Here is a 25,745-nt window from a genome sequence, read left to right as displayed (position 1 = left end):
GGTCATTGTGGTGGTGGCACAGGGCTACTCATTTCTCCTAACTCGAGGTTTTCTCTTTTCTCCCTCTCTCACCTGTCCTCCTCCTCCTCATTTGAATTCCATGCGGTCACTATCACTTAAGCTTAACATTGTCACCTATCACCCACCAGGTGCCCTTGGAGAGTTCAATGGCACCTTGATGATAAGCTAATTTTCTGATGATGGTTCACTGCTTTTTGTACTTGGTGACTTCAACCTCCCGATGTCTGCCTTCAATTCATTTCTTTCCAACTCTCTCTTTCCTTTCCTCTTTTGACCTCACCCTTTCCCAATCCCCTCCAACTCACAAGGCAGGAAATACACTTGACCTCATCTTTACTAGTGGCTGTTCTCCTACTAATCTCATTGCAACCCCCCTCCAAGTCTCCCTAGCCAGTTAGCCCCTACCCAGATGGTAATGCACTGTCCCAATCTTTGCTCTCTCTCCCATTACTCTCTCCTCTTCTATCCTATCATCTCTCCCTGCTAAATCTTTCTTCCTCCTGTCTCCTGATTCTGCCTATTCGACCCTACCCTCCTCCCTTTCCGCGTCCTATGACGCACACTGTCCCCTTTCCTCCCGGCCGGCTTGGCTCTCCCCTCCCCTCCTGCTCCATGGCTGAGTGACTCATTGCGAGCTTACAGAACAGGGCTGTGGGCAGCGAAGGGAAAATTTAGGAAAACTACATTTCCAGAGGACCTATTATCCTTTCACTTGCTTCTCTTTACCTTCTTTCCCACTGTGACTGCTGCCACTTTCTATCCTTCTAAATTTCAAGCTTCTGCAACTAACCCTAGGAAATTCTGTTCCACAGTCGCCTCTTTCTTTAATCCCCAAACCCCTCCCTCCTCCCTCTCTGTGGACGACTTTGTCAACTACTTCCTCATTTGTCAACTACTTCCTCATTCACATGGGCCTTTCAGAACAGGTGTATATATACTGAGATCATGTGACAGATCATATGACACTTAGAGTGCACACAGTTGGACTTTATTTAACTAATTATGTGACTTTTGAAGGTAATTGGTTGCATGCGGTGGTTTTTTTCATCATCAATCTACACACAATATCACATAATGACAACATTTTTTTGTTTTTTTTGCCAATTTATAACTGACAATAAACTGAAATATTACATTTACATAAGTATTCAGACCCTTTATTCAGTACTTTGTTGAAGCACCTATGGCAGCAATTACAGCCTCGAGGCTTCTTGGATATGACGCTACAAGCTTGGCACACCTGTATTTGGGGAGTTTCACCCATTCTTCTCTGCAGATCCTCTCTAGCTCTGTCAGGTTGGATGGGGAGCATCGCTGCACAGTTACTTTTAAGTCCCTCCAGAGATGTTAGATTGGGTTCAAGTCCGGGCTCTGGCTTGGCCACTCAAGGACATTCAGAGACTTGTCTCGAAGCCACTCCTGTATTGTCTTGGCTGTGTGCATAGGGTCGTTGTCCAGTTGGAAAGTGAACCTTCGCCCCAGTCTGAGGTCCTGAGCGCTCTGGAGCAGGTTTTCATCAAGGATCTCTTTGTACTTTGCCCCGTTCATTTTTCCCTTGATCCTGACTAGTCTACCAATCCCTGTGGCTGAAAAACATGTGACGTGACGCTTGGCATTCAGGCCATAGAGTTCCATTTTGGTTTCATCAAACCAGAGAATCTTATTTCTCATGGTCTGAGTGTCTTTAGGTGCCTTTTGACAAACTCCAAGTGGGCTGTCATGTGCTTTTTACTGAGGAATGGCTTCCGTCTGGCCACTCTACCATAAAGGCCTAATTGGTGGAGTGCTGCAGAAATGGTTGTCCTTCTGGAAGGTTCTCCCATCTCCACACAGGAAGTCTCGTGCTCCATCAGAGTGACCATCGGGTTCTTGGTCTCCTACCTGACCAAGGCCCTTCTCCCCCGGTTGCTCAGTTTGGCCAGGTGGCCAGATCTAGGAAGAGTCTTGGTTGTTCCAAACGTCTTCCATTTAAGAATGATGGAATCCATGGTGTTCTTGGGGACCTTCACTGCTGCAGAAATATTTTCACAATCCTGTCTCGGCACTCTACGGACAATTCCTTTGACCTTACGGCTTGTTTTTTGCTCTGACAATCACTGTCAACTTATATAGACAGGTGTGTGCATTTCCAAATCATGTCAAATCAATTTACCACAGGTGTACTCCAATTAAGTTGTAGAAACATCAAGGATGATCAATGGAAACAGGATGCACCTGAGCTCAATTTCGAGTCTCATAGCAAAGGGTCTGAATACTTATGTAAATAATCTATTTTTCATTTTTAATACATTTGTAGAAACTTCTAAAAATCAGTTTTTGCTTTGTCATTATGTGGTTTGTGTGCAAATTGATGAGGAAAACAATTACTTAATCATTTTTAGAATAAGGCTGTAATGTAACAAAATGTGGAAAAAGTCAAGAGGTCTGAATATTTTCAGAATACACTGTATATTCGGTTCTGTTAAGTAAAATGCAAAATGAATCATTGTAATCTTGCAAGACATTGATTCAGCTTTGATCTAACTTTACCCAATGAGAAACATTGTGAGAAGTGATAATCTTCTATTTGTAAAAAATAATAAGTGATGAGTATGACTATTCGGCGTAGGCAACATATCTTGATGAGATGTCATTTTCATGGTGCTGAAAGGACAGCACCAGGATCGCTCAATGATGTTAAAGAAGTTGAACCAACTTGTGGTGCTGAAGGAAAGTTCTGCCATTCGGACAGTTCAGGAACAAACAATAACAATTTGCTAAGTGGTATCGCTATTTGTAGGCTATACCCCAATGCAAATACAAAAACCTGTTGCTTAATATCATTGCACTGTTAGAGGAGAGCTTCATCGCAGGTAGGCATTTAATTGTATTCTGTAGCTCACACACGGTATCATAAATCAACTTTGATTTAATTCGCTTGAACACACATCATCTATTACAATATACTCCATTACAGAATAAAAGAAAACAGAGGTGAACTCAGAATGTATTTGCAAGATTAAAAATTACACATGGTATCATATCAATTGACCAAGTAGTGAACATAAATCACTACTACGTAGAATTGCAGGAAATGTATTTTAAAACAGCCATTAAATCAATATTTTGATGTGGTGTACTCATGCATCTCAATAAACTATAAGCTAAGTTATTACCTAAAAAAATTGGCCCAATTCACATTTCCAATTGCCCGCCCTGACATACCAAGCTAGATTTGGGCCTGTGTCTCAACCAATAGCCAATGTAGGCAAAATATCCCAAGCAGGTCTACAACCTCTCTGGCTTGGGTGTCCTCGGCAGAACGGTGTTGCCGTGGTCACAAAACGTTCTGGGTTCCACTGCGCAAGAGGGGTCCGTGGAGTTTTATGAACATCAAGGCAGACACACAGTGAGCCTCCAACGGGCCTCCGCAGTACACACACGTAGCCTATAGTTCATCATTCTCACCACCACCAGAGAGAAGACAGGGAAGAAACCACCAATTACATTTAGGTTGCTATACATATTTATTTGATTTGGGACTCTATGTAACTTTAGTGGTAATTAAATATATTTAGAATTGATCAGAATACATTTTCCAGAAATAGTTTTACCAGCTCTGTGTATTCTCAAATTGAACAAAAGTGAGGGAGCACCGACAGCACTACACCCCAGACTGACACATAATACCCCAAAAAGTACACATGGAAAAATCAGTTTTATGATTAAAATAGGTTTATGTCAATATTTATCAAATAATTTACAATACAATAACAAAATCACTTTGCCTTGTACTACATGTAGGTGGTTGCCTGTTCTATATGATTCTATATGATTGTAGACACCAAGGCCTATGGGTGTCTACACCCATGTAGACACCCATAGGCCTTATACGGCATGATTCCTTTCCCCCTCAAATGGAAACGAACCTGAAGAACTACTAAAGTGAACTGTGTGTCTCAGAATTATATAAGTGCTATGGGTTTTATGGCATCTGGCGAAAGTGCGTTGGCCCCTCAAACTAAATGCAATGTCGGGGAGAGGAAGTTGAGAAAGACAGGCCTATCCCTTTTTAGTTTGGAGTAGTCCATGTTGACTGTGAAGAGCTGCAAAAGACAAGCACAGAACGATATGATCTTTGATACAAGAATTACAGTGCCATACGCCATAGCAGAGTAACTGAGTGGTTCCAAAAAACGTGCCTGCACATAAGTTTGCACTTTCTGACAATTACTGATGTAAACAGGGCATTATGAAAAAACATTGATTCATTCATTGATAGATAGGCAAAAGGGGGAAGGGTAAGAGCCAATTTATGCTTGATCCAAAAATGTGATCGGAGGCGCCGTATGGATGGTGTGATGCAATAGTGAAGCCTCCGGAGGCACGCTGAGGCCAAATTGAGCTCCGTACCACATCGCCGTACGCCCCTCAAGTTTTGTAACAACGCGGAGGGCTCCACATAGCTCCGCATTGACATGATTGATTGACGGTAGGTGAGAGCAGGACGTCCCGTATAAACACAAACTCACTTCCTTCACAACAGCTCTGCGCTGCTCGGTGAAGCACAAGAAGTATGAATGGCCTGACTTCTGCAGAGGCCATATCACCGTAAATGCTGCATGGCCATTGCAGACGTCAGATTGACCATGCAGTGCCTTCTAGTTGTAATCAGTTGCAAAGAGAAGAAGAGTGGACATTTCATCTATTTTGAAAGGGGTTGGCTGTATTCAATATGCATTATGTGATCATAACTATAACCTGTTTCCCGAACCAAGCTGTGAATTGAAACTACTTCCGTTTATTTATGTTCTTACTTTGTACTGGTCAGTGGGAGCCATCTTGTTCCAAGGCTCTAGGTTGTTCTTGTGATCCCATCTGCAGAGACAAGACATGCAACTTCTATTACAATAATGAGCACACTACAACCCCTGTGGATAGACTCTGAAGGACCAGGCAGTATCAAAGACTAAAGGGACAATTAGTGAGTTTTCCCTCAGATGCAGAAAACACTTACATGACTGTTCCGCCCACGATGAAAACAAAGAGTGGGATTGACTATAGGGTGAGAGTAGACAGGAGAGATGAATGGACTATGAGTCAGGAAGACACCTTTTAACATTTGTAATATATTTAGGTGGCATTCAAAACTATACATGGCATACTGTCAAATACTGTAAAAGGATCAATACCATGGGGTTGCACACTGGCACTGTGCCAACATCAATATGTTACAGTAGCCACCTCTTCTAGAACAACCAATTAAATCTTATTTGACTGAATGTGCAGGTGTAATTATCATATCAAACCCATAAATATACAATTTTTCATTACTATAGGGTCTTCCTCAAATTATTTTTATTGATTCATTATATTTTTATTATAGGGTTGTGGTCTCTAGTAACTTCTAGGATACATGGCTTTGATCTTAGAATAATGCATAGGCCTATTCATAGGAAGAGGCACAACAGTTATAGCCTATTTAAATAACATGGAAGCTACCATTAAGTCGTTTCAACGCCTTATAGTCGATGTAAAATTCACTGCAGTGTTCGTCAGAGCAGGAGACATTCCGAATATCGGTCTTCTCAAGAAAACATCTTTAGCGTCCAAACCTAATATGACCCATCTATGGAAAGATAAGACTCACGAACACAATTCTCATCTGAAGGTAGCCCAGTAACACTTATAATTATTATTATTCTAATCTTATTCTAATCGTTCAATTAACAGACCATTCTCACCTAGTGGCTGAAGTCTTTGGCAATTTCTAGGGTCTTCCTCTGACACCGCCTGGTATAGAGGTCCTGGATGGCAGGAAGCTTGCCCCCAGTGATGTACTGGGCCATACGTACTACCCTCTGTAGCGCCTTGCGGTCAGGGGCCGAGCAGTTGCCATACTAGGCGGTGATGCAACCAGTCAGGATGCTCTTGATGGTGCAGCTGTAGATATGAGGACCCATACCACATCTTTTCAGTGTTCTGAGGGGAAATAGGCATTGTCATGCCCTCTTCATGACTGTCTTGGTGTGTTTGGACCATGACAGTTTGTTAATGATGTGGACACCAAGGAACTTGAAGCTCTAAACCCGCTCCACTACAGCCCCCTTCATGTAGCCCACGATCATCTCCTTTGTCTTGATCACGTTGAGGGAGAAGTTGTTACCCTGGCACCACACAGCCAGGTGTCTCACCTCCTCCCTATAGGCTGTTTCATCATTGTCAGGGATCAGGCCTACCACCGTTGTCTTTGGCAAACTTAATGATAGTGTTGGAGTCGTGCTTGGTCACGCAGTCATGGGTGAACAGGGAGTATATAGGGGACTAAGCATGCACCCCTGAGGGGCTCCCATGTTGAGGATCAGCGTGGCAGATGTGGTGTTGCCTACCCTTACCACCTGGGGGCGGCCCGTCAGGAAGTCCAGGATCCAGTTTCAGAGGGAAGTGTTTAGCCTCAGGGTCCTTAGCTTAGTGATGAGCTTTGAGGGCACTATGGTGTTGAACGCTGAGCTGTTGTCAATTAGCAGCATTCTCACGTATTGTGTTCCTCTTCTGTAGCTCAGTTGGTAGAGCATGGCGCTTGTAACGCCAGGGTAGTGGGTTCGATTCCCGGGACCACCCATACGTAGAATGTATGCACACATGACTGTAAGTCGCTTTGGATAAAAGCGTCTGCTAAATGGCATATATTATTATTATTATTATTATAAAATGCAGAGTGGAGTGCAAAAGAGATTGCGTCATCTGTGAATCTGTGGGGCAGTATGCAAATTGGAGTGGGTCTAGGGTTTCTGGGATGATGTTGTCGATGATAGCCATGACTAGTCTTTCAAAGCACTTCGTGGCTACAGACGTGACTGCTGCGGTCGGTAGTCATTTAGGCAGGTTACCTTGGTGTTCTTGGGCACATCACGCATGGGACCATGCACTATGTGCTAGCATGGCATGCACACATGGCTGGTGGCAGCATGTCGCTCTTAGACAATGTATTCTGAACAAAAACATAAACGCAACATGTAAAGTTTTGGTCCTATATTTCATGAGCTGAAATAAAAGATCCCCGAATTGTTCCATGATCACAAAAAGCTTAATTCTCAAACATGTTGTGCACAAATTTGTTTACATCGCTGACAGGTGTGGCGTATTAAGAAGATGATTAAACAACACCTTGTGCTATGGATAGTAAAAGGCCAATGGCACAGATGTCTCAAGTTTGAGGGAGCGTGCAGTTGGCATACTGACTGCAGGAATGTCCACCAAAGCTGTTGCCAGAAAATGTAAATGTTAATTTCTCTACCATAAGCCGCCTCCAACGTCATTTTAGAGAATTTGGCAATACATTCAACCGGCCTCACAACCGCAGACCACGTGTAACCACACCAGCCCATTTGGTGTATAATTTTACTGCAATAAATGTTTTATTCTGCATGAGTTATTATTTAGGCCCTATCTGCAGAGGACTAGTATTAATAGAGAATGTTGGTTATGTATTTATTACCGCAGAATGTCCATGTTCCAGAGGACGATTAAGACGGGATAAGATTTTTGTAATTTTTCCTTCTTATATAAACACACTACCAGTCAAACGTTTGGACACACCTACTCATTCAAAGGTTTTTCTTTATTTTTTGATATTTTCTACATTGTAGAATAATAGTGAATAGATCAAAACTATGAAATAACACATATGAAATCATGTAGTAAACAAAAAAAGCGTTAAACAAATCATAATGTATTTGATTTGAGATTCTTCAAAGTAGCCACGCTTCGCCTTGATGATGGCTTTGCACACTCTTGGCATTCTCTCAACCAGCATCATAAGTTAGTTACCTGGGACGCATTTAAATTATTAACAGGTGTGCCTTGTTAAAAGTTAATTTGAGGAATTTCTTTCCTTATTAATGCGTTTGAGCCAATCATTTGTGTTGTGACAAGGTAGAGCTGGTATACAGAAGATAGCCCTATTTGGTAAAAGACCAAGTCCATATTATGACAGCTCAAATAAGCAGAGAAACGACAGTCCATAATTACTTTAAGACATGAAGGTCAGTCAGTCCGGACATTTTTTACAACTTTATTTTTGCATTAATACGTGTCAGTTTGCAAACAATGTAAAATAATAAAATAATAATTGAGTTAATAAAGCCGCAAACAAACATGAACTGTGTTTCGAATACTCATAGTAACATACATACTTAATGAGTATATACTACATACTATTAGTTATTTTAGTATACTGTAAAGGAAACGGTATCCTTTCAGTTGAGCGTATTAGCATTTCGCCTGTCTACCGGAAGTTGATGCTGTTGCTATGCAACCTCTTACTTGTTAACTTGTTTGTTAACGTAACAAATGACTAGTTAGACATCTTACAATTCCGGATGTGTTTGTAAATTTAAATCTGGAGTACCAGAGTGCACTCTGGGCATTCGTCAATTCAGAGCATTGTCAGATTGTACATTTGTAAATTCAGAGCATTTTGCTCTCTGGGTGTTTAGAGTGCACACTGGATGCTCTGGCAGCGGTAAAGGGTTGATCTGAGAGTTCTGACCTCGCAATGGTAGGTACCCAAGCTAACTGCCTATAGTTGGCTAGCTTGCTAGCTACTTCCGGACACAAATGAGAGAACATCACACTCTGACCATCTTACTGACCAGAGCTGGTTAGGGTGTTTTCATGTTATCCAGAGCACAAACATTTCGCTACACTCATAATAACATCTGCTAACCATATGAATGTGACCAATAAAATTTGATTTGGTGACTGCCCAATTTGTAAGTCGCTCTGGATAAGAGCGTCTGCTAAATGACTTAAATGTAATGTAAATGCAACTGTGCTGTTGGTGTAACGGATGTGAAATGGCTAGCTAGTTAGCTGTGGTGCGTGCTAAATAGCGTTTCAATCAGTGACGTCACCGATTGAAACGCTATTTAGCACGCACCACAGCTAACTAAGCTAGCCGTTTCACATCCGTTACACTCACCCCCCTTTTGACCTCCTCCTTTTCAGCAAGCAACCAGTGATCCGGGTCACGGCACCAATGTAACAGTATAACTTTAGACCGTCCCCTCGCCCATACCCGGGCGTGAACCAGGGACCCTCTGCACACATCAACAACAGTCACCCCTTGAAGCATCGTTACCCATCGCTCCACAAAAGCCGCGGCCCTTGCAGAGCAAGGGGAACTACTACTTCAAGGTCTCAGAGCACGTGACGTCACCGATTGAAACGCTATTTAGTGCGTACCACCGCTAACTAAACTAGCCGTTTCACATCCGTTACACTGGCAACAATTTAATAACGTTTTTTTGATGAGATTTACTGACACCGGTCATATGAAGAGAAATTATAGATAAAACGTGTTGGTGCTCATCGGACATAAACATTACACAAGTTGGAAATCAATTCAACAATGAGTGGATTGGAAAGAATCTGTGGCTAACAGCAAGCACTGCAAATCAATCCCTAGCCTGCTATTCAGTGTATTGGGTGTGTATTCCAAGTAAGAGCTTTCATTGTCTGCATATACAGTTCAAGTCAGAAGTTTAAAAACAGCTTAGCCAAATGCATTTAAACTCAGTTTTTCACAATTCCTAACATTTAATTCTAATAAAAAAATTCCCTGTTGTAGGTCAGTTAGGATCACCACTTTATTTTAAGAATGTAAAATGTCAGAATAATAGTCGAGAGAATTATTTATTTCAGCTTTTATTTATTTCATCACATTCCCAGTGGTTCAGAAGTTTACATACACTCAATTAGTATTTGGTAGCATTGCCTTTAAATTGTTTAACTTGGGTCAAATGTTTCAGGTAGCCTTCCACAAGCGTCCCACAATAAGTTGGGTGAATTTTGGCCCATTTCTCCTGACATAGCTGGTGTAACTGAGTCAGGTTTGAAGGCCTCCTTGGTCGCACACACTTTTTCGGTTCTGCCCACAGATTTTCTATAGGATTGAGGTCAGGGCTTTGTGATGGCCACTCCAATACCTTGACTTTGTTGTCCTTAAGCCATTTTGCCACAACTTTGGAAGTATGCTTGGGGTCATTGTCCATTTGGAAAACCCATTTGCGACCAAGCTTTAACTTCCTGACTGATGTCTTCAGATGTTGCTTCAATATAGCCACACAATTTTCATACCTCATGATGCCATCTATTTTGTGAAGTGCCCTCCTGCAGCAAAGCACCCCAAAAACATGATGCTGCCACCCTCATGCTTCACGGTTGGGATGGTGTTCTTCGGCTTGAAAGCCTCTCCCTTTTTCCTCCAAACATAACAATGGTCAATATGGCCAAACAGTTTCATCAGACCAGAGGACATTTCTCCAAAAAATATGTTTTTTTTGTCACCATGTGCAGTTGTAAACCGTAGTCTGGCTTTTTTATGGCAGTTTTGGAGCAGTGGCTTCTCACTTGCTGAGCGGCCTTTCAGGTTATGTCGATATAGGACTCGTTTTTACTGTGAATATAGATATTTTTGTACCTGTTTCCTTCAGCATCTTCACAAGGTCCTTTGCTGTTGTTCTGGGATTGATTTGCACTTTTCGCACCAAAGTATGCTCATCTCTAGGAGACAGAACGCGTCTTCTTCCTGAGTGGTATGACGGCTGCGTTGTCCCACTGTGTTTATACTTGCGTACTATTGTTTGTACAGATGAATGTGGTACCGTTAGACATTTGGAAATTTCTCCCAAGGTTGAGCCAGACTTGTGGAGGTCTACAATTTTTTTTCTGAGATCTTAGCTGATTTCTGTTGATTTTCCCATGACATCAAGCAAAGAGGCACTGCGTTTAAAGGTAGGCCTTGAAATATATCCACAGGTACACTTCCAATTAACTCTAATTATGTCAATTAACCTATCAGAAGCTTCTAAAGCCATGCCATAATTTTCTGGAATTTTCCAAGCTGTTTAAAGTCACAGTCAACTTAGTGTATGTAAACTTCTGACCCACTGGAATTGTGATACAGTGAATTATAAGTTAAATAATCTGTTTGTAAACAACTGTTGGAAAAATGACTTGTGTCATGCATAAAGTAGATGTCCTAACTGACTTGCCAAAATTATAGTTTGTTAACAAGAAATTTGTGGAGTCGTTGAACAACGAGTTTTAATGACTCCAACCTACATGTATGTAATCTTCTGACTTAAACTGTATGTCCCTTTTATTTATCCTACAGTTGGTGCACAGGGAGAATACTGTAAAAAGGCCAGTGTTGTGAATTCTGTCGCTGTACATTTCAAAAGTGCTGACCAAATAGTTATATTGACTACGTCCGACCTAGCTCACTAATGTCTTAATCAAAAAAATGTATTGACTCTTATGCGCTCATAGTCCCCTTATGCCATAATTTGTACATCTCAATTGTCAGTAGAAATCACATTTGTTTAAGCAAGTCATCTTTTTAAAAAGGCAGTAAATGAGTCTGAATGAATTGTTTAGCTGCCAGACAAGGCTCCACTGATAGCCAGGTGTAGAAGTCGGAAGGATTTACTCCATGGTGCTGAAAAGAAAGCTCTGCTTTTGGGACAGCTTTGTGTCAGCCCTAAGTTTGGGCACTGTTTGTCACCAGTATAGTGCAATGAATGTATTGTTTAGTGTAGTGGCTTTGCTGACGTGAATCTCTAAAAATTTTAGGGGAGTTTGCCCCACCAAGATTTACATGCTTGGGTACTGAATAGACTGCTACCTATGGATTGTGGATCAATGAAATGGGGTAAGGCTGTACAGTGCAATATGAATGTCAATACACACAATAGGGTGACTGGGGAGGTGACTCCCCACAGTCAAAGTCCAGCAATCAGCGCTATGACGGTTTTATTTGTGTAAACGCTTCAGTTGTGTTCTGTTGGTGTCACTTTCAAAGAGGGCCTTTTATTTTGAAGGCGAACCGCAAATTACTTTATTGTGGCTAGCTTCACACAAGCATGTCCTACTATAATTAATCAAATGAACCGACTTATAAATGTGTGTTATTTTAGATGACACCGAGCAAGATAGTTAGCTAGCTACCTATAGCTACTGAAACAGATTGTCATTTAGCTATTTTTGGTCTATTGTCTGCATTAATCAGCCAGCTAGCTTTCTTTCTGACCAGCACTGTCACAGAGCTTGGGGATGTATCTGCGCTCGTCGGACGACAATTGAATGTTCACGTTGCCACTGGACAACCTTCTACAGACATGTTGGTTTACATTTGGTCTATCCACCTTTTTACCACGTTCACGTACTAGTCAAGAACTGGGTCATTTTCGACTTGCTAACTAGTTGTAGTTAATTACGTGCCTCGTTCAATTTATTAACTAATCAGAAAAGTCTGACTTTTCTATTTCCGACTGCCATATAAACGCTGAATTATTCCCATCAATACTTTGTGTTGTGAAAGGCTTTACATATGAAAAATCGGAATTATCGTAGTTCACATGAACTATATTTATTTCATTTGTCATGACCCGCCTTTTCTCTATAGTTGACATAAAACCTAGCAGCCAGTGTGTAATGTATGTATTTAACAGAAACGTATTTTTATGTTATGTTTATTCTTACAGACCTGGGTGAAGCGCACATCTGCTTCTTCATTTATGCACCAAACATACCAGATTTTTGTCATCGTCGCAGGTTGCAGAACCTGTCTGTGTTAACAATAAAACCATGGGAGCTCGCCGTGTATACATTCTTACAGTAGGCCAATATTTGACTTTTAACTCAACGTAAAGAAACGATTTATTTATTTATTATAGCCTAGTATCAATATGCCTATCGAAAAAAATCTATACAGCAACAATTATTGGGCTTTATTGAGGCTACTGGATTGTTTCAGCCATTAAAGTACACGAATCTCCTAAAATGAAAAATCGGAGTGCGCTTACAAATGGGTGGCGGAGCAGCCACTACTCCAAAACCACGTTTCAAATTCATCAATAGATTGATCAAAAACCATACCATTTATGCCGGGTGGCTTTTCAGCGTCTTGGCCATAAAAGCAATCACGATTGTTGCGCTAGATGATCCGTTCACCCCCAAATATCGGTTTTAATAATGGGAGAACCAAACATGTTGGGAAGCGTGCGCTGCGCGCGTTACAGGTGGGCAAATTGCAGTGTACAATGGTTAGGCAGTGTATAAAGAGTGTCTACACTGGCCGGTCTATAATCTAAAGACCACCTCTTATCGTCAATCACCTGTATAAGAACCAAGTAGGGGTACCATAGGCTTCTGTCCCAAATGGAACCCTATTTCATAAGAGGGTGCCATTTGGGATGTAACCATAGAAAAGATGACACCTGGGAAATTCCCCCAAAACATTCAAAACGAGTTCAATAATAACAACTATAACTACACAGAAATGTGTTCAAACATAAAATAGCTGCCACATAAAACCTTGTCCTTGAAGTAAATAATAATTCCCCCAAATACAATTTGCTTGTCAATCCCCTAACATAAAACGGACAGAGTGGGGAACTGAAATGAACATCCAAACATACTTTTGAACCTTCTTTAGCTTATGTAGCAGATAACTGAAAAATATACCAAAATACATTCATACACCAAAACAAGGTAACTCTAAAGTACAAAATAAACAATAAAAATTGCAAATGAAAAGAAATAGCTGTCACTTTGTGCAAAGATTCTCAATTAACTTGATCTTGTAACCTTGGTAGAGAGAAAAAAAAAGAAAAGAAAAAGATCAACATTTACCAATGAGATCAGATTATGACTCTAGACCACTACATAGGTCGTCAGTGTCGTAAGAGTCCTCATGGAGCTATACACATATATACACACAACTAGAAGAGCTATGCTCTGATTAACATGTATACAATCGCCTTATTTGAAACAAAAATAGAGGCACTAAACATGAACAGAAATAGCACCAAACTTCTATAAATGTCTTTCACCATCACGAGGAAAAGCAGGGAAAAAAGGAAAACTAGTCACCAAGACTCATCTTATTACCTATATAAACTAGGCTATTAGAAAAATAATTAAAAAGCATGCAAGAAAGAAAAATATAATTCATCGAGCACTATGTTCCACTTAACACAAATGTGGCAAACTGATTTGTCACGCCTTGTATGAGAACACTAAGATGGTTAAGGGAGAAAAAAAAAAAAACATCTGCATGTGTGTGTCATGGATGTTACTTTAAGGTTAAAAAAGTTTATTTTATAATTGAAAATTCTATATAAATATCTTTAAATACTAAAAGCAACCAGATTTTGGTGAAGAACATTTGCCCCCTTTTCTAATAACTTAAATAATTAACTGGTATTTGACAGCAGCCTTTTCCTACAATACACAAACTAATCCAGAGCAGAACATTACATTTACAAAGAGTACAAGCTTTCCCAAGACACCTTTCATACAATGAGGGAGAAAATCTGAATCACCATTAAAAGAGAAGTGGGCCAACAGGCTCCTAAAATCCAAAACGAGAGTTCAATGTGCATAAAGTGAGGGGTGAAGCATCGTCCCCTAGAAAAATCATAGGGAAACATTGTTCTTCCAGAGAATAAAAGACGGTTAGTAGTTTGGTCAAAGTGACAAGACTACCCTACACCATCCTACCAAATGTTGAAGCAACGCAGTGTCTTTTGAGCATCATAAAATAGGGACTAATGAACATTAATACAAAAGATCAGAATTGTTGCAAAAATGACTATAGCCATTGACAAGCCAATGACTCGCAGTGTTATATGTACCATCCTAACATAGAAAATCTAATTATGTTCCGATTCGAAACCCTTATGGACCGATCTGTTCTAAAAAAGCAAATGTCATCTTGGGGACTGATTCAAGCAAATAACATAACCTCACACATTGTCTATTTCTTCTTCTTGTTATTTTTTTAAAACATTTTCTTTTCTAACAAAAATTACCAAATAAATTGATCCTTTTATAAAAGTATGTTTGCCTCTCAGTGGCTATTGGTCCACAAGCTAATACATTTCAGACCACTTTCAATGTGGCAGCGACTGTGGTTGGCACCCAAGGTTAAAGGCCAAAAGTCAGCTGGTGTGTCATGTAGAAGTAAAAAAAAAAAAAGAAAAAAAGAGTCAGAGCACAGCCAATGACACTTTAAAAAAGCTATGATGAAGACAAGAGAAATGAAAATGGAAGCCACTACTGTCCAAAAAAGATTCCCTGACATTTTTGGTCAACAGTAACAAGTTTGTAAACTCTTACTAAACTGGAGCATGGTTGGTAAAAAGGCTGTCTTCTCGAGCACTTTGAAACATTGTGTTTAATTTGGGGGGACCACAATCAAAAAGGCTGGGGAGAGTAACCAAGACGTCCTCATGATGTGTAATGTAGTTTTCAAAACATACCGCTGCCTTGACATTTCCCCCTTTAATGTAGCCTCTTTTACATGGCAGTGGTTACAGAGTCGGGGTGAGGCCCCAGGTACCCAGGCGAGGGGGCCTGGTAGGGGTCTGCACCCTGGCCAGAGCAACCCGTGGCTGGGGCCACAGCCAGGCCGCGGAACAGCAGGTCCATGGATGGGAGCAGGGGCTTGAGCAGGCTGACCGGGCAGAATGCAGAGACGCCGTGGGGGGTGAAGTTCACCTTGTTGGGGTCGGGGCAGGAGGAGAAGAGGAGCGAGGACTGGGCTAGGTGTGGAAAGCTGTGGGACAGAAAGAGATGGTTGTTAGGATCAGGATCACAAACTGTTCAAATGTGTCAGTCGACCTGATATCATGGTTCATACACATTGACAAATGGAATTGAATGACTTTTCCTTTTAACCAAATTTCCATGACCAACAATTGACGGCATCTCTGAAGTAGTGTAAAAAAGTATGAGTAATGTGGTATCGACACAGAGGCTGCTCAGTGTCTGTCTGCTCTCTGATCCCATGTACCATCTCCTGTCGTTGAGTAAGGCACTTAACCCCCCACAAAGTAGAATACCTGTTAGGCAACAGTACGAAACATGTGGTCAACCCTCACTCTGGAGAGCTACCTTGATGTAAAACAAATAATTAGCTTATTCAATATATCAAAGATCAAATGGCTATAGTAGGCTACAAATCTTTTTATTTAGCTGAAGCAAGCCCAGAAATGTTCCTTTTCTAGTTGTCATATTTATCTTAGTCAGCTTAGAAGTGTTTACTTTGCAGGCTGACTAGCATCTATTGCAACGTCCCATACGTCCCAAATGCCCAAATCAACTGGAAGCATATACAAGTTTTTAACCAACATAATCCAAAAGAAAGGCTACATCTAATTATTTTTTACTAAAATGAATGTTCACAATTCAAATTATTTTGATTCAGATGATTAGATTCAATGCAATTAAACCGAATACCAACTAATACAATGGTAAAGTGAATGGTTTGTTTCATCAAAAATAATTGTTTAAATGAATCATGTGAATCGTTCAAAAAAGTACATCAACTTTGTATGGCCTTATTCGTGAGTGTCGGTGATATGCTTTTTAAGGACATGATGAAAACATTTTAATACATGCTAATAGCTAAACACTTAACCAGAGGGTACAATATATGTTTTGATTTGACAACCTAGTTAGTCTGTTTATCATGTTTTATAGGCTATGCCTACCTGCTGCTGAAATGTCTGACTCGCTCTCTCTCCTTGAGCAACGGCCCACTCGTCTCGCACACATGCAGGCGAGCTAGTGTTATTCGGATCCAGGCAGATGTTGATTTTTATTTTATTGATAAAATATTTAAATTATTATTATTAAATTAATTTCCATTACTTTTAGGATTTTAATATTTTCTAAAACTTTTCCAGGACTGGGAAACACCATTTTAAAATTCCATTACTTTTTCATGATTTTCATGATCAGATGAACCCTGTGATATTGACACACCCAGTCTCCAATAACTTTGAAACCACTGGGGGTCAGTGCAGACTCAATCTAAGAAGCCATATGTTACTGTTCATAAGCTTTTTGGAATAAATGCATGCAAGTCTGAATGTTTTGTATTTATCTATGTACCAAAGCATACATCTGTCCATACACACACGTTAGTGTGTATTTACATTTGTGTGGGCATGTACGTTTCAGTGCACATCAAATAATGACACGTGTGTGCGTGTACTTGCGAGAACGTACCTGGTCTCCTCACACACGCGGACCTTCTCGCAGCCCTCGGGGGGCTCCCTCTGGAAGCAGTAGCTCTTGTTGGGCCGGGGCGAGGAGGAGAGCAGCAAGGGGGATGGCTCCCACCCACCCTGGGATGACAGGAGACACAGCTCTGCACCCTCCGCCACACCTGAAACGTGGTGTGAGAATAGGTCCAATATCTGAATAGGTCCAATATCTGTGTTTCTAAATTCCTATCACTGATGCCCAGTTCAGATGCAGCACCCGAGACGGCTTTATGCAGTTTGCTTGATCTGAACGGTCTAGCTGGGGTTTCCAAGGTTCAACATGTGAAATCTTAGCTAAAGACTTGCGACTGGCCAATCAGAACAGTGCGCTGACATTGTGCCAAGCAGCTAGATAGCTAGCCAAGCAGACAGCTTGCTGATATCTCACAAAGTGTGCCCTGTTTCTGGTGCATGCATTTCATGCTACAACAAGTGGAAATGTTGTATCAAAGTTGTATCACATCATTGTAAAGAGGCACCATTACTGTGGAAATTGTCTCAACCATTTATAGCCAATTTAGCTTTTCCAGCCTGGTATTACTCAATTTTATGTTGATAAACCAAATGGGTCTTGTTCAGTATGGAGATAACGTTTTGAAACAGATAACCCCGGGAGGTACACCATGAACCTGTCCAATAAGAACACAGTTTTCAATTACAAAACATTTTGCAGGTTTGCGTGCACCTTACTGAACAAGTTTGTGTGTACAGTACTGAACATAACACTGCACTGTTGTTGTTACAGGGCTATATTAGGGAGAGACTGACCTGGGTCCTGATTCACAGGTAGGTCTTCTACAGAAGAGGGGGAGAAAGAGGAGCAGGGTGAGGGCGTGGGGGAGAGGGGCGTGGTGGAGGGGTCGCTCTGGGAGCCACTGCTGCAGCTCAGTGGTGGAACTGGAGCCCTGTGGCCGTCAGGAACCTCCAGAATCTGAGAGAGACAAATGAATGCAGTGAATACACTGGACAACAGGACAAGAATGAATACCTCATTTGATGGAATTCTTATTATTGTTCCACTTTTGTCACAATATCGCCATTCAGGGGTAGCACTCTGTCCTTCTCGTGGTCCACACATAGGACTATTACAAAACTTCTTCTAATTACTAGTCCAAAATTATAAACTTCTAATTACTAGTGTTTACATAGCCCATTTAGATCTCACCCATTTAGATCTCACCCAATGTCTCCAGTTTTTCTAGTGAGGGTGTCGGGCATCAACAGGAAGTCAGAACAAAGGTCATTCAACCCCATTAAGTGTGTTCTTTCCCTGTACCTCCAGAAACCATTTAAAAATATTTCAAACATTTCCATCATTCTATGTACCCAGTTTATAACCGAATTATAAAAGACCCCACACAATAAATCCAACATAGTATTAACACCACTTAACAAATATTCATAATAGGGGTGTTTGTGTGTGCATGCTAGTATATATGCCATTTAGCAGACGCTTTTATCCAAAGCGACTTACAGTCATGTGTGCATACATTCTACGTATGGGTGGTCCCGGGAATCGAACCCACTACCCTGGCGTTACAAGCGCCATGCTCTACCAACTGAGCTACAGGAGGACCAGGGGTAGTATGGGGTAAAACGTATGGCACAAACAAATAAATGGCCAGGTCTTACTTATTTGGGAGCTCCCCCTACGGCCGGATGAGGGACACCTGTCTAGTCTATTTTACCAATAATTTATGGGATATAATTATTTCCTTATGGAGTTATCAAGAGTTGTAATTCTAATTTGATCTATTCAAATGTGTTTATTTTTTATTTAACAGGCAGTATTGTTTTTTAAAATACCGGTCCACTGGGGCCTGTCGGTAAATATACAAATAGATTTTCTTCACATGCCTGCCCGTAAAAGGGAAAAATATATATTGGTAATGGTTGACATTTACTCCAAATGGATTGAAGTTTTCCCCACCTCGAGTGATGTGTATTACTGTTGTTTTGGTTGTTCTCGTCTTTGTTTTGATACAAATCTCACCAGATTGGGTCTGCTGTATGGTCGGGATGTCTCCCTAGGGATTGGCCCTCTAACTACTTGACCCTGGCAGTGAGATCGCCAAGATGATAGGAGTATAAGCCAATTAGGGGGGGAAATTATTTAAACTGTGTATTCTTTTGACATTTGATCTAGAAATCTGTATAAATATATTGGTAGGATTAAGAATTGGTCATAGAGTAAATCATTTGTATGGATTAACAGTCTAGAAAATTCAGTTCACTACGGGGCTGTCCTGTACCACTTCTATAGAGTGCGACATGAGTCCATGTGGAGGGAGCATGGAGAGAGATCCTGGTCAAACTTCTCTCACACTGCTTGTGTACTTGTAGGAAAATGGACAAGGCATAATGGACTGTAAAGGACACTGGCAGCTTAGGTGAGAGACATTATCAAGGGCAATGGTTGAAACTCAATGTCAACGGAAGTCATCTTCAATTGCGATAAATTAAGTGTAAGAAAGTCTTTCCCTCATGTTAATGCATGTTTAATGAACATGTTTGTAAGTCATTTTCTATTAAGTTGAAACTTAGTTTCAAAATTAAGGAAATGTCATGGAAAATTACATAAATTTAATTGAGACCACACATACAGTTGAAGTCAGAAATTCACATACACCTTAGCCAAATACATTTAAACAAAGTTTCACACTTCCTGACATTTAATCCTAGTAAATATTCCCTGTCAAATGTCAGTTAGGATCACCACTTCATTTTAAGAATGTGAAATGTCAGAATAATAGTAGAGAGAATTATTTATTTCAGCTTTTATTTCTTTCATCACATTCCCAGTGGGTCAGAAGTTGACATACACTCAATTAGTATTTGGTAGCATTGCTTTTGAATTGTTTAACTTGGGTCAAACGGTGAGAGTTGCCTTCCACAAGCTTCCCACAATAAGTTGGGTGAATTTTGGCCCATTCCTTCTGACAGAGCTGGTGAAACTCCCACAACTTTGGAAGTACACTTGGGGTCATTGTTAATTTGGAAGACCCTTTTGCGACCAAGCTTTAACTTCCTGATTGACATCTTGAGATGTTGCTTCAATATATCCACATACTTTCCTCCCTCATGATGTCATCTATTTTGTGAAGTGCACCAGTCCCTCCTGCAGCAAAGCATCCCCACAACATTATGCTGCCATCCCCGTAGTTCACGGTTGGGATGGTGTTCTTCAGCTTGCAAGCATCCCCCCATTTTCCTTCCAAACATAACAATGGTCATTATGGCCAAGCAGTTCAATTTTTGTTTCATCAGACCAGAGGACATTTCTCCAAAAAGAACAATATTTGTCCCCATGTTCAGTTGCAAACCGTAGTCTGTCTTTTTTATGGCAGTTTTGAAGCAGTGGCTTATCCTTGCTGAGCAGCCTTTCAGGTTATGTCGATATAGGACTCCTTTTACTGTGAATATGGATACTTTTGTACCGGTTTCCTCCAGCATCTTCACAAGGTCCAAGGTACTTGCGTACTATTGTTTGTACAGATGAACATGGTACCTTCAGGCGTTTGGAAATTGCTCCCAAGGATGAACCAGACTTGTGGAGGTCTACAATCTTTTTCCTGAGGTCTTGGCTGAATTCTTTCGATTTTCCTATGATGTCAAGCAAAGAGGCACAGAGTTTGAAGGTAGGCCTTGAAATACATCCACAGGTACACCTCCAATTGACTCAAATGATCTCAATTAGCCTATCAGAAGCTTTTAAAGCCATGACATTATTTTCTGGAATTTTCCAAGCTGTTTAAAGGCAGAGTCAACTTAGTGTATGTAAACTTCTGACCCACTAGAATTGTGATAGTGAATTATAAAGTGAAATAATCTGTCTAAACAATTGTTGGAAGAATTACTTGTTTCATGCACAAAGTAGATGTCCTAATCGATTTGCCAAAACTATAGTTTGTGGAGTGGTTGAAAAACGACTTTTAATGACTCCAACCTAAATGCATGTAAACTTCCGACTTCAACTGTAATTAGTCATGCTATCCCGTATTACTGCTTAAAGAATAGTCTCGTTATATTCCAGTGTTTTTTGTAACCTGATGCAAACTTTTCTTTGAGTGACTTAGCTATATGCCCAGTCTTATGACTAACAACCATTTAGGTGCGACCGCAGCATGCGAGACATACGGTTGAGCCCTCGTACCATCTTAATCTGCACAGACAATAACAATGCATTTGATAACTAACCTATCAAACTACATTGGTTGCATCTCTAATAAAGCCTAATATTGCTCAAGCCATTTGAATGCTGAACATGCCGCGCACCAAGCAGCACAGTTTGACTAGGCTACTGATACTGCCTGGGGTTGTTCGGCATGCAAAATGTCTTACAGATCAGCATAGCAACGCGCATGCCCCACCCACCTGAGGATCTGTCTACTATATCCATCCATTTCCTGTGTTTGATGGAATCAAATTCCACTTGTCACTTAAATCTCGCTGATTGATTGATTTAAATTTTTCTTCTGCGACTCGTTCATACTATATAGGGGCGGCAGGGTAGCCTAGTGGTTAGAGCGTTGGACTAGTAACCGGAAGGTTACAAGTTCAAACCCCCGAGCTAACAAGGTACAAATCTGTCGTTCTGCCCCTGAACAGGCAGTTAACCCACTGTTCCTAGGCCGTCATTGAAAATAAGAATTTGTTCTTAACTGACTTGCCTGGTTAAATAAAGGTAAAATTAAAAAAAAATATTGCTTGTGCCTGTCATTTTTCCCCGTTAACATAAGAAATGTTTGTAATGACCTGTCAAAAAAACATCTCAAGGACATGGCGGATGGAACCAAAAATCTCAAATTTGGGCTCATCAGACCAAAAGGACAGATGCAGCAGGGTCTTCCTTTCCTGTGGTGGCCCTCATGAGCCAGTTTTTTTGCGACTGCATTTGAAGAAACTTAAAGTTCTTGAAATGTTCTGTATTGACTGATGTTCATGTCTTAAAGTAATGATGGACTGTCATCTCTCTTTGCTAATTTGAGCTGTTCTTTCCATAATATGGACTTGGTCTTTTACCAAATAGGGCTATCACCCCCCCATGTCACAACACAACTGATTGGGTCAAATGCATTGACGAAATAAATTCCACAAATTAACTTTTAAGAAGGCAGACCTGTTAATTGAAATGCATTCCAGGTGAGAACCTTAAAGCTGACTGAGAGAATGCCAAGAGTTTACAAAGCTGTCATCAAGGCAAAGGGTGGCTATTTTAAGAATCTCAAATATTGATTGATTTGTTTAATACAAGATTGTCAAATCAAAAATCAAAATGTTCTCATGAACTCCAAACTCAGAATGTATGTTAATCATGCCTGTCTCTAGTACATTTGAGAAAAGCAATACATCCAAAGATTAGAAAATGGCATTTTTGTTTAGAATTGTGTATAATGCTGCCATGCTTCCTCTCAGCCAGCACCTCTTATTGCTACTTGCAGCTATATTTAAACATTCTGTTTAGGATTGAGATTTTCTGCAAACCTGTTGAAAACTCATTAAGTGACAGATAGTTTAGTGATGAGCTTTGAAGGCACTAAGCACCCTGGGACTAAATACCTCCCTCTGCAACTGGATCCTGGGCTTCCTGGCGGGCCGCCCCCAGGTGGTAAGGTAGGCAACACATCTGCCACGCTGATCTTTAACACGGGGGCAACACAGGGGTGCGTGCTCAGTCCCCTCCTGTACTCCCTGTTCACCCATGACTGCATTGCCATGCACAACTAACACCATTAAGTTTGCCGACGACACAACAGTGTCAACAGCCTGATCACCAACAACCAGGGTTTTATCCCAGGCAGCCAACCGCGACCGGGAGAACCATGAGGCGGCGCACAAGCGTCGTCCGGGTTAGGGGAGGGTCTGGCCGGCCGGGATGTCACTAACGCAGCAGGCCAGGCACATGCACGCTGAATTGTTTTGCCAGTTGAACGGTGTTTTCTCCGACACATTTGTGCGGCTGGCTTCCGGGTTAAGCGGGCAGGTGTTAAGGAGTGCGGTTTGGCGGAGAAGGCATGACTCTAGCTTCACAGTTGCAGCAATGAGACAAGATCGTAATTGGATCACAATTGGATGTCACGAAATTGGGGAGAAAACAGGGCTGAAATATATATTTTTAAACTAAGAACTAATTCAGGAAAACGGGTAAGATAACGAGATGGATAATCGCAATATCAAGAATAGATTTCCCTTGAGGAGTGAGTATTGTAGGGCTGCAATGGAAATTAGCACAATCTAAACATGTAAATGTCTTACCCAGCACTGGTGGTGGGGCGGCTGGCACACGAACATGCCCTCCAACTCCTGGTTGAGGCCCTCCACGCTGCGGCGCAGACGAGGGGTTAGCTTGTAAAGGGGGGTGGGTGGGATAGGCTGGGGAAGAAAAAAATAGAGGCATCAACTGATTTAATAAATTGAATTCATACTTCAAAATTGACTGCCAATCAGTGGAAGAGTACAGTAAAACAATACAACAGAACAATACAGTAGGACATCAAGTACACATTCATAATGTATGTGCAATGCAGAGTAAACAAAACATTGGCATAGACAAACAAGCAAGCGTAGGGCATAGGTACACCAAACAGACACTTGCAACATGCAAGTATGGACACGCACACACAGAGATAAAGCACATAAAAATGACAATCGCTCCCAGTACACATCCTCCGAGTTATCAGTTAGTGACTAAACTTTGGAAATGTAAGGAAATTAAGAACCCAGGTTTAAATAAGCCTAGTAGTGGAAATCGGTCAAAGCTTTAGCTGTGCTTGAGTGAGTTAACCTAGAGCAATGGAAACATACCAAAAGTACAAATCCAGCCTATCCGGCAATAGGCAGGCTCAAGCAAACACTCAGAGAATTTGAAAGATAGCAATTTTCCATTTGACCCAGGTTTGATATATTTTACAATGCATTATAACCATTACTGTGCTTATTTCTAGTCTTCATATGTTTTGATGAGAGTAGGCCTATTTCTGGAGTGTGTATTGGCCCATACTTCCTTCTCTCCTTGCACAATGACGACAATGCAGTGCATATGGGTTGAAGGCCTATAGAAGGGTCATGTTCATTGTGTATCTTTCCCTTTCAAGACTATTCGACTCGTATCTAGATCCATGGGCTCCTATACGGAAAATATATTTTTTTGTTTAAAATGATTCGATGCGGTTTGATTAGAGGAACAAATTAGTTCGGTGCATAACATTTGTTGCATAAAGACATACATTTTCTTTATTATTATTGTATATCTTTTTTAATTTTACCCCTTTTTCTCCCCAATTTCGTGGTATCTTGTTCTTCTTGTCTCATTGCTACAACTCCCGCACAGGCTCGGGAGAGACGAAGGTTGAAAGTCATGCGTCCTCCGATACACAACCCAACCAAACCGCACTGCTTCTTAACACAGCTCCATCCAACCCAATGTGTCGGAGGAAACACCGTGCACCTGGCAACCTTGGTTAGCGCGCACGTCGCCCGGCCCGCCACAGGAGTCGCTGGTGCGCGATGAGACAAGGATTTCCCTACCGGACAAACCCTCCCTAACCCGGACGACGCTAGGCCAATTGTGCGTCGCCCCACGGACCTCCCGGTCGCGGCCGGTTACGACAGAGCCTGGGCGCGAACCCAGAGTCTCTGGTAGCACAGCTGGCGCTGCAGTACATCGCCCTTAACCACTTCGCCACCCAGGCGTTTTAGAAATGCTAAAACTTGATCTGGGATTTAACGCACCTACATCACAAGAAAGTGAAGACAACTTATTTTGATGGGTGTCCATTTTGTGCAATTGAAAAAAAGTCATCATTCAGTACAGTTGAAATGTTTACAAATTAGATGCGCTGAATCGAAAGCAACTTCCGAAACTAAAACATTTGGATTAGTGATATGTTTGATCTTGCAAACAATGTGGAGTATGTGTCGAGCGTGTTGATTTTTAATCTGAGGGTATCCTGTTATTGACACCTCAGTTGAGTTACGAAAGAGCACGTGACAACAGTAATTAGAGGCAGTCTAGACAGCATAGGTGAATTCAGGTAGGGTAGACAGAGAGTTGGATGGTTGTAGCCATGTTCCACCCCTTTATGTTAATGTATTTATATATGCAAATACACCAATATATTTACACACGTCTTTAGTTTAACATGTACATAAAGAAAATGTATGCAGTAGTGCATTTAGAAGAGAAAAAAATGCTATTTGACAAATGTAATACCTGAATTCCCACCAAATTCCCTAGTAGTAAAATATGTTATGTATTATAATTCCGTTAATATCTGATGGATCTTCATCCCTTGTCCAACTGTTGAATTTTATAATTGTTTTTTGGCTTTTTTTCCCCACAAATGTCAATGCAGTTACATGCTTAATTTAACACTGAAGGAGAGGAAGCATCAGTTATAAATTATTAGGTATTTTAAGAAGGTAGAAAGAAAGTAATATGAGCAAAACTAATTTGGGAACCGACCATTCGTAACGTTTGAATGGGTTTTCTGACTGATGCATGGTACAGTTTGGGCTCCAGCGGACTGATGCACTCGTATCTTAAACATCTGAACCGGGAACCGATGAGTATTGTGCATCTTCAAACTAAAGAAAACAAGACTGAAAACAGGGCTATACTAGCTG

General features: G+C 41.0%; 1 protein-coding gene across 2 annotated transcripts in view; it reads right to left on the bottom strand.

Annotated features, from left to right (window-relative positions):
- Nucleotides 1-12,520: 12,520 nt before the first annotated feature.
- The window catches only part of LOC118364329 (protein FAM117A-like), a 32,274-nt gene continuing 19,049 nt past the window's right edge, over nt 12,521-25,745 (bottom strand). For both annotated transcript variants that reach the window (XM_035745791.2, XM_035745801.2), the window contains exons 5-8: nt 23,376-23,492; nt 17,889-18,051; nt 17,083-17,242; nt 12,521-15,625 (exon numbers count right to left, since the gene is read on the bottom strand). In XM_035745791.2, coding sequence (XP_035601684.1) covers nt 15,367-15,625; nt 17,083-17,242; nt 17,889-18,051; nt 23,376-23,492 — 699 coding nt within the window. In that variant the 3' untranslated portion in view covers nt 12,521-15,366. The remainder of the gene's footprint in view (nt 15,626-17,082; nt 17,243-17,888; nt 18,052-23,375; nt 23,493-25,745) is intronic.

The sequence above is a fragment of the Oncorhynchus keta genome, chromosome 3 (assembly GCF_023373465.1).
Source record: "Oncorhynchus keta strain PuntledgeMale-10-30-2019 chromosome 3, Oket_V2, whole genome shotgun sequence".
NCBI classification, from domain to species: domain Eukaryota; kingdom Metazoa; phylum Chordata; class Actinopteri; order Salmoniformes; family Salmonidae; genus Oncorhynchus; species Oncorhynchus keta.
Note: the sequence above shows the minus strand (reverse complement) of the source record. Positions and strands in the feature narration are given on the sequence as shown.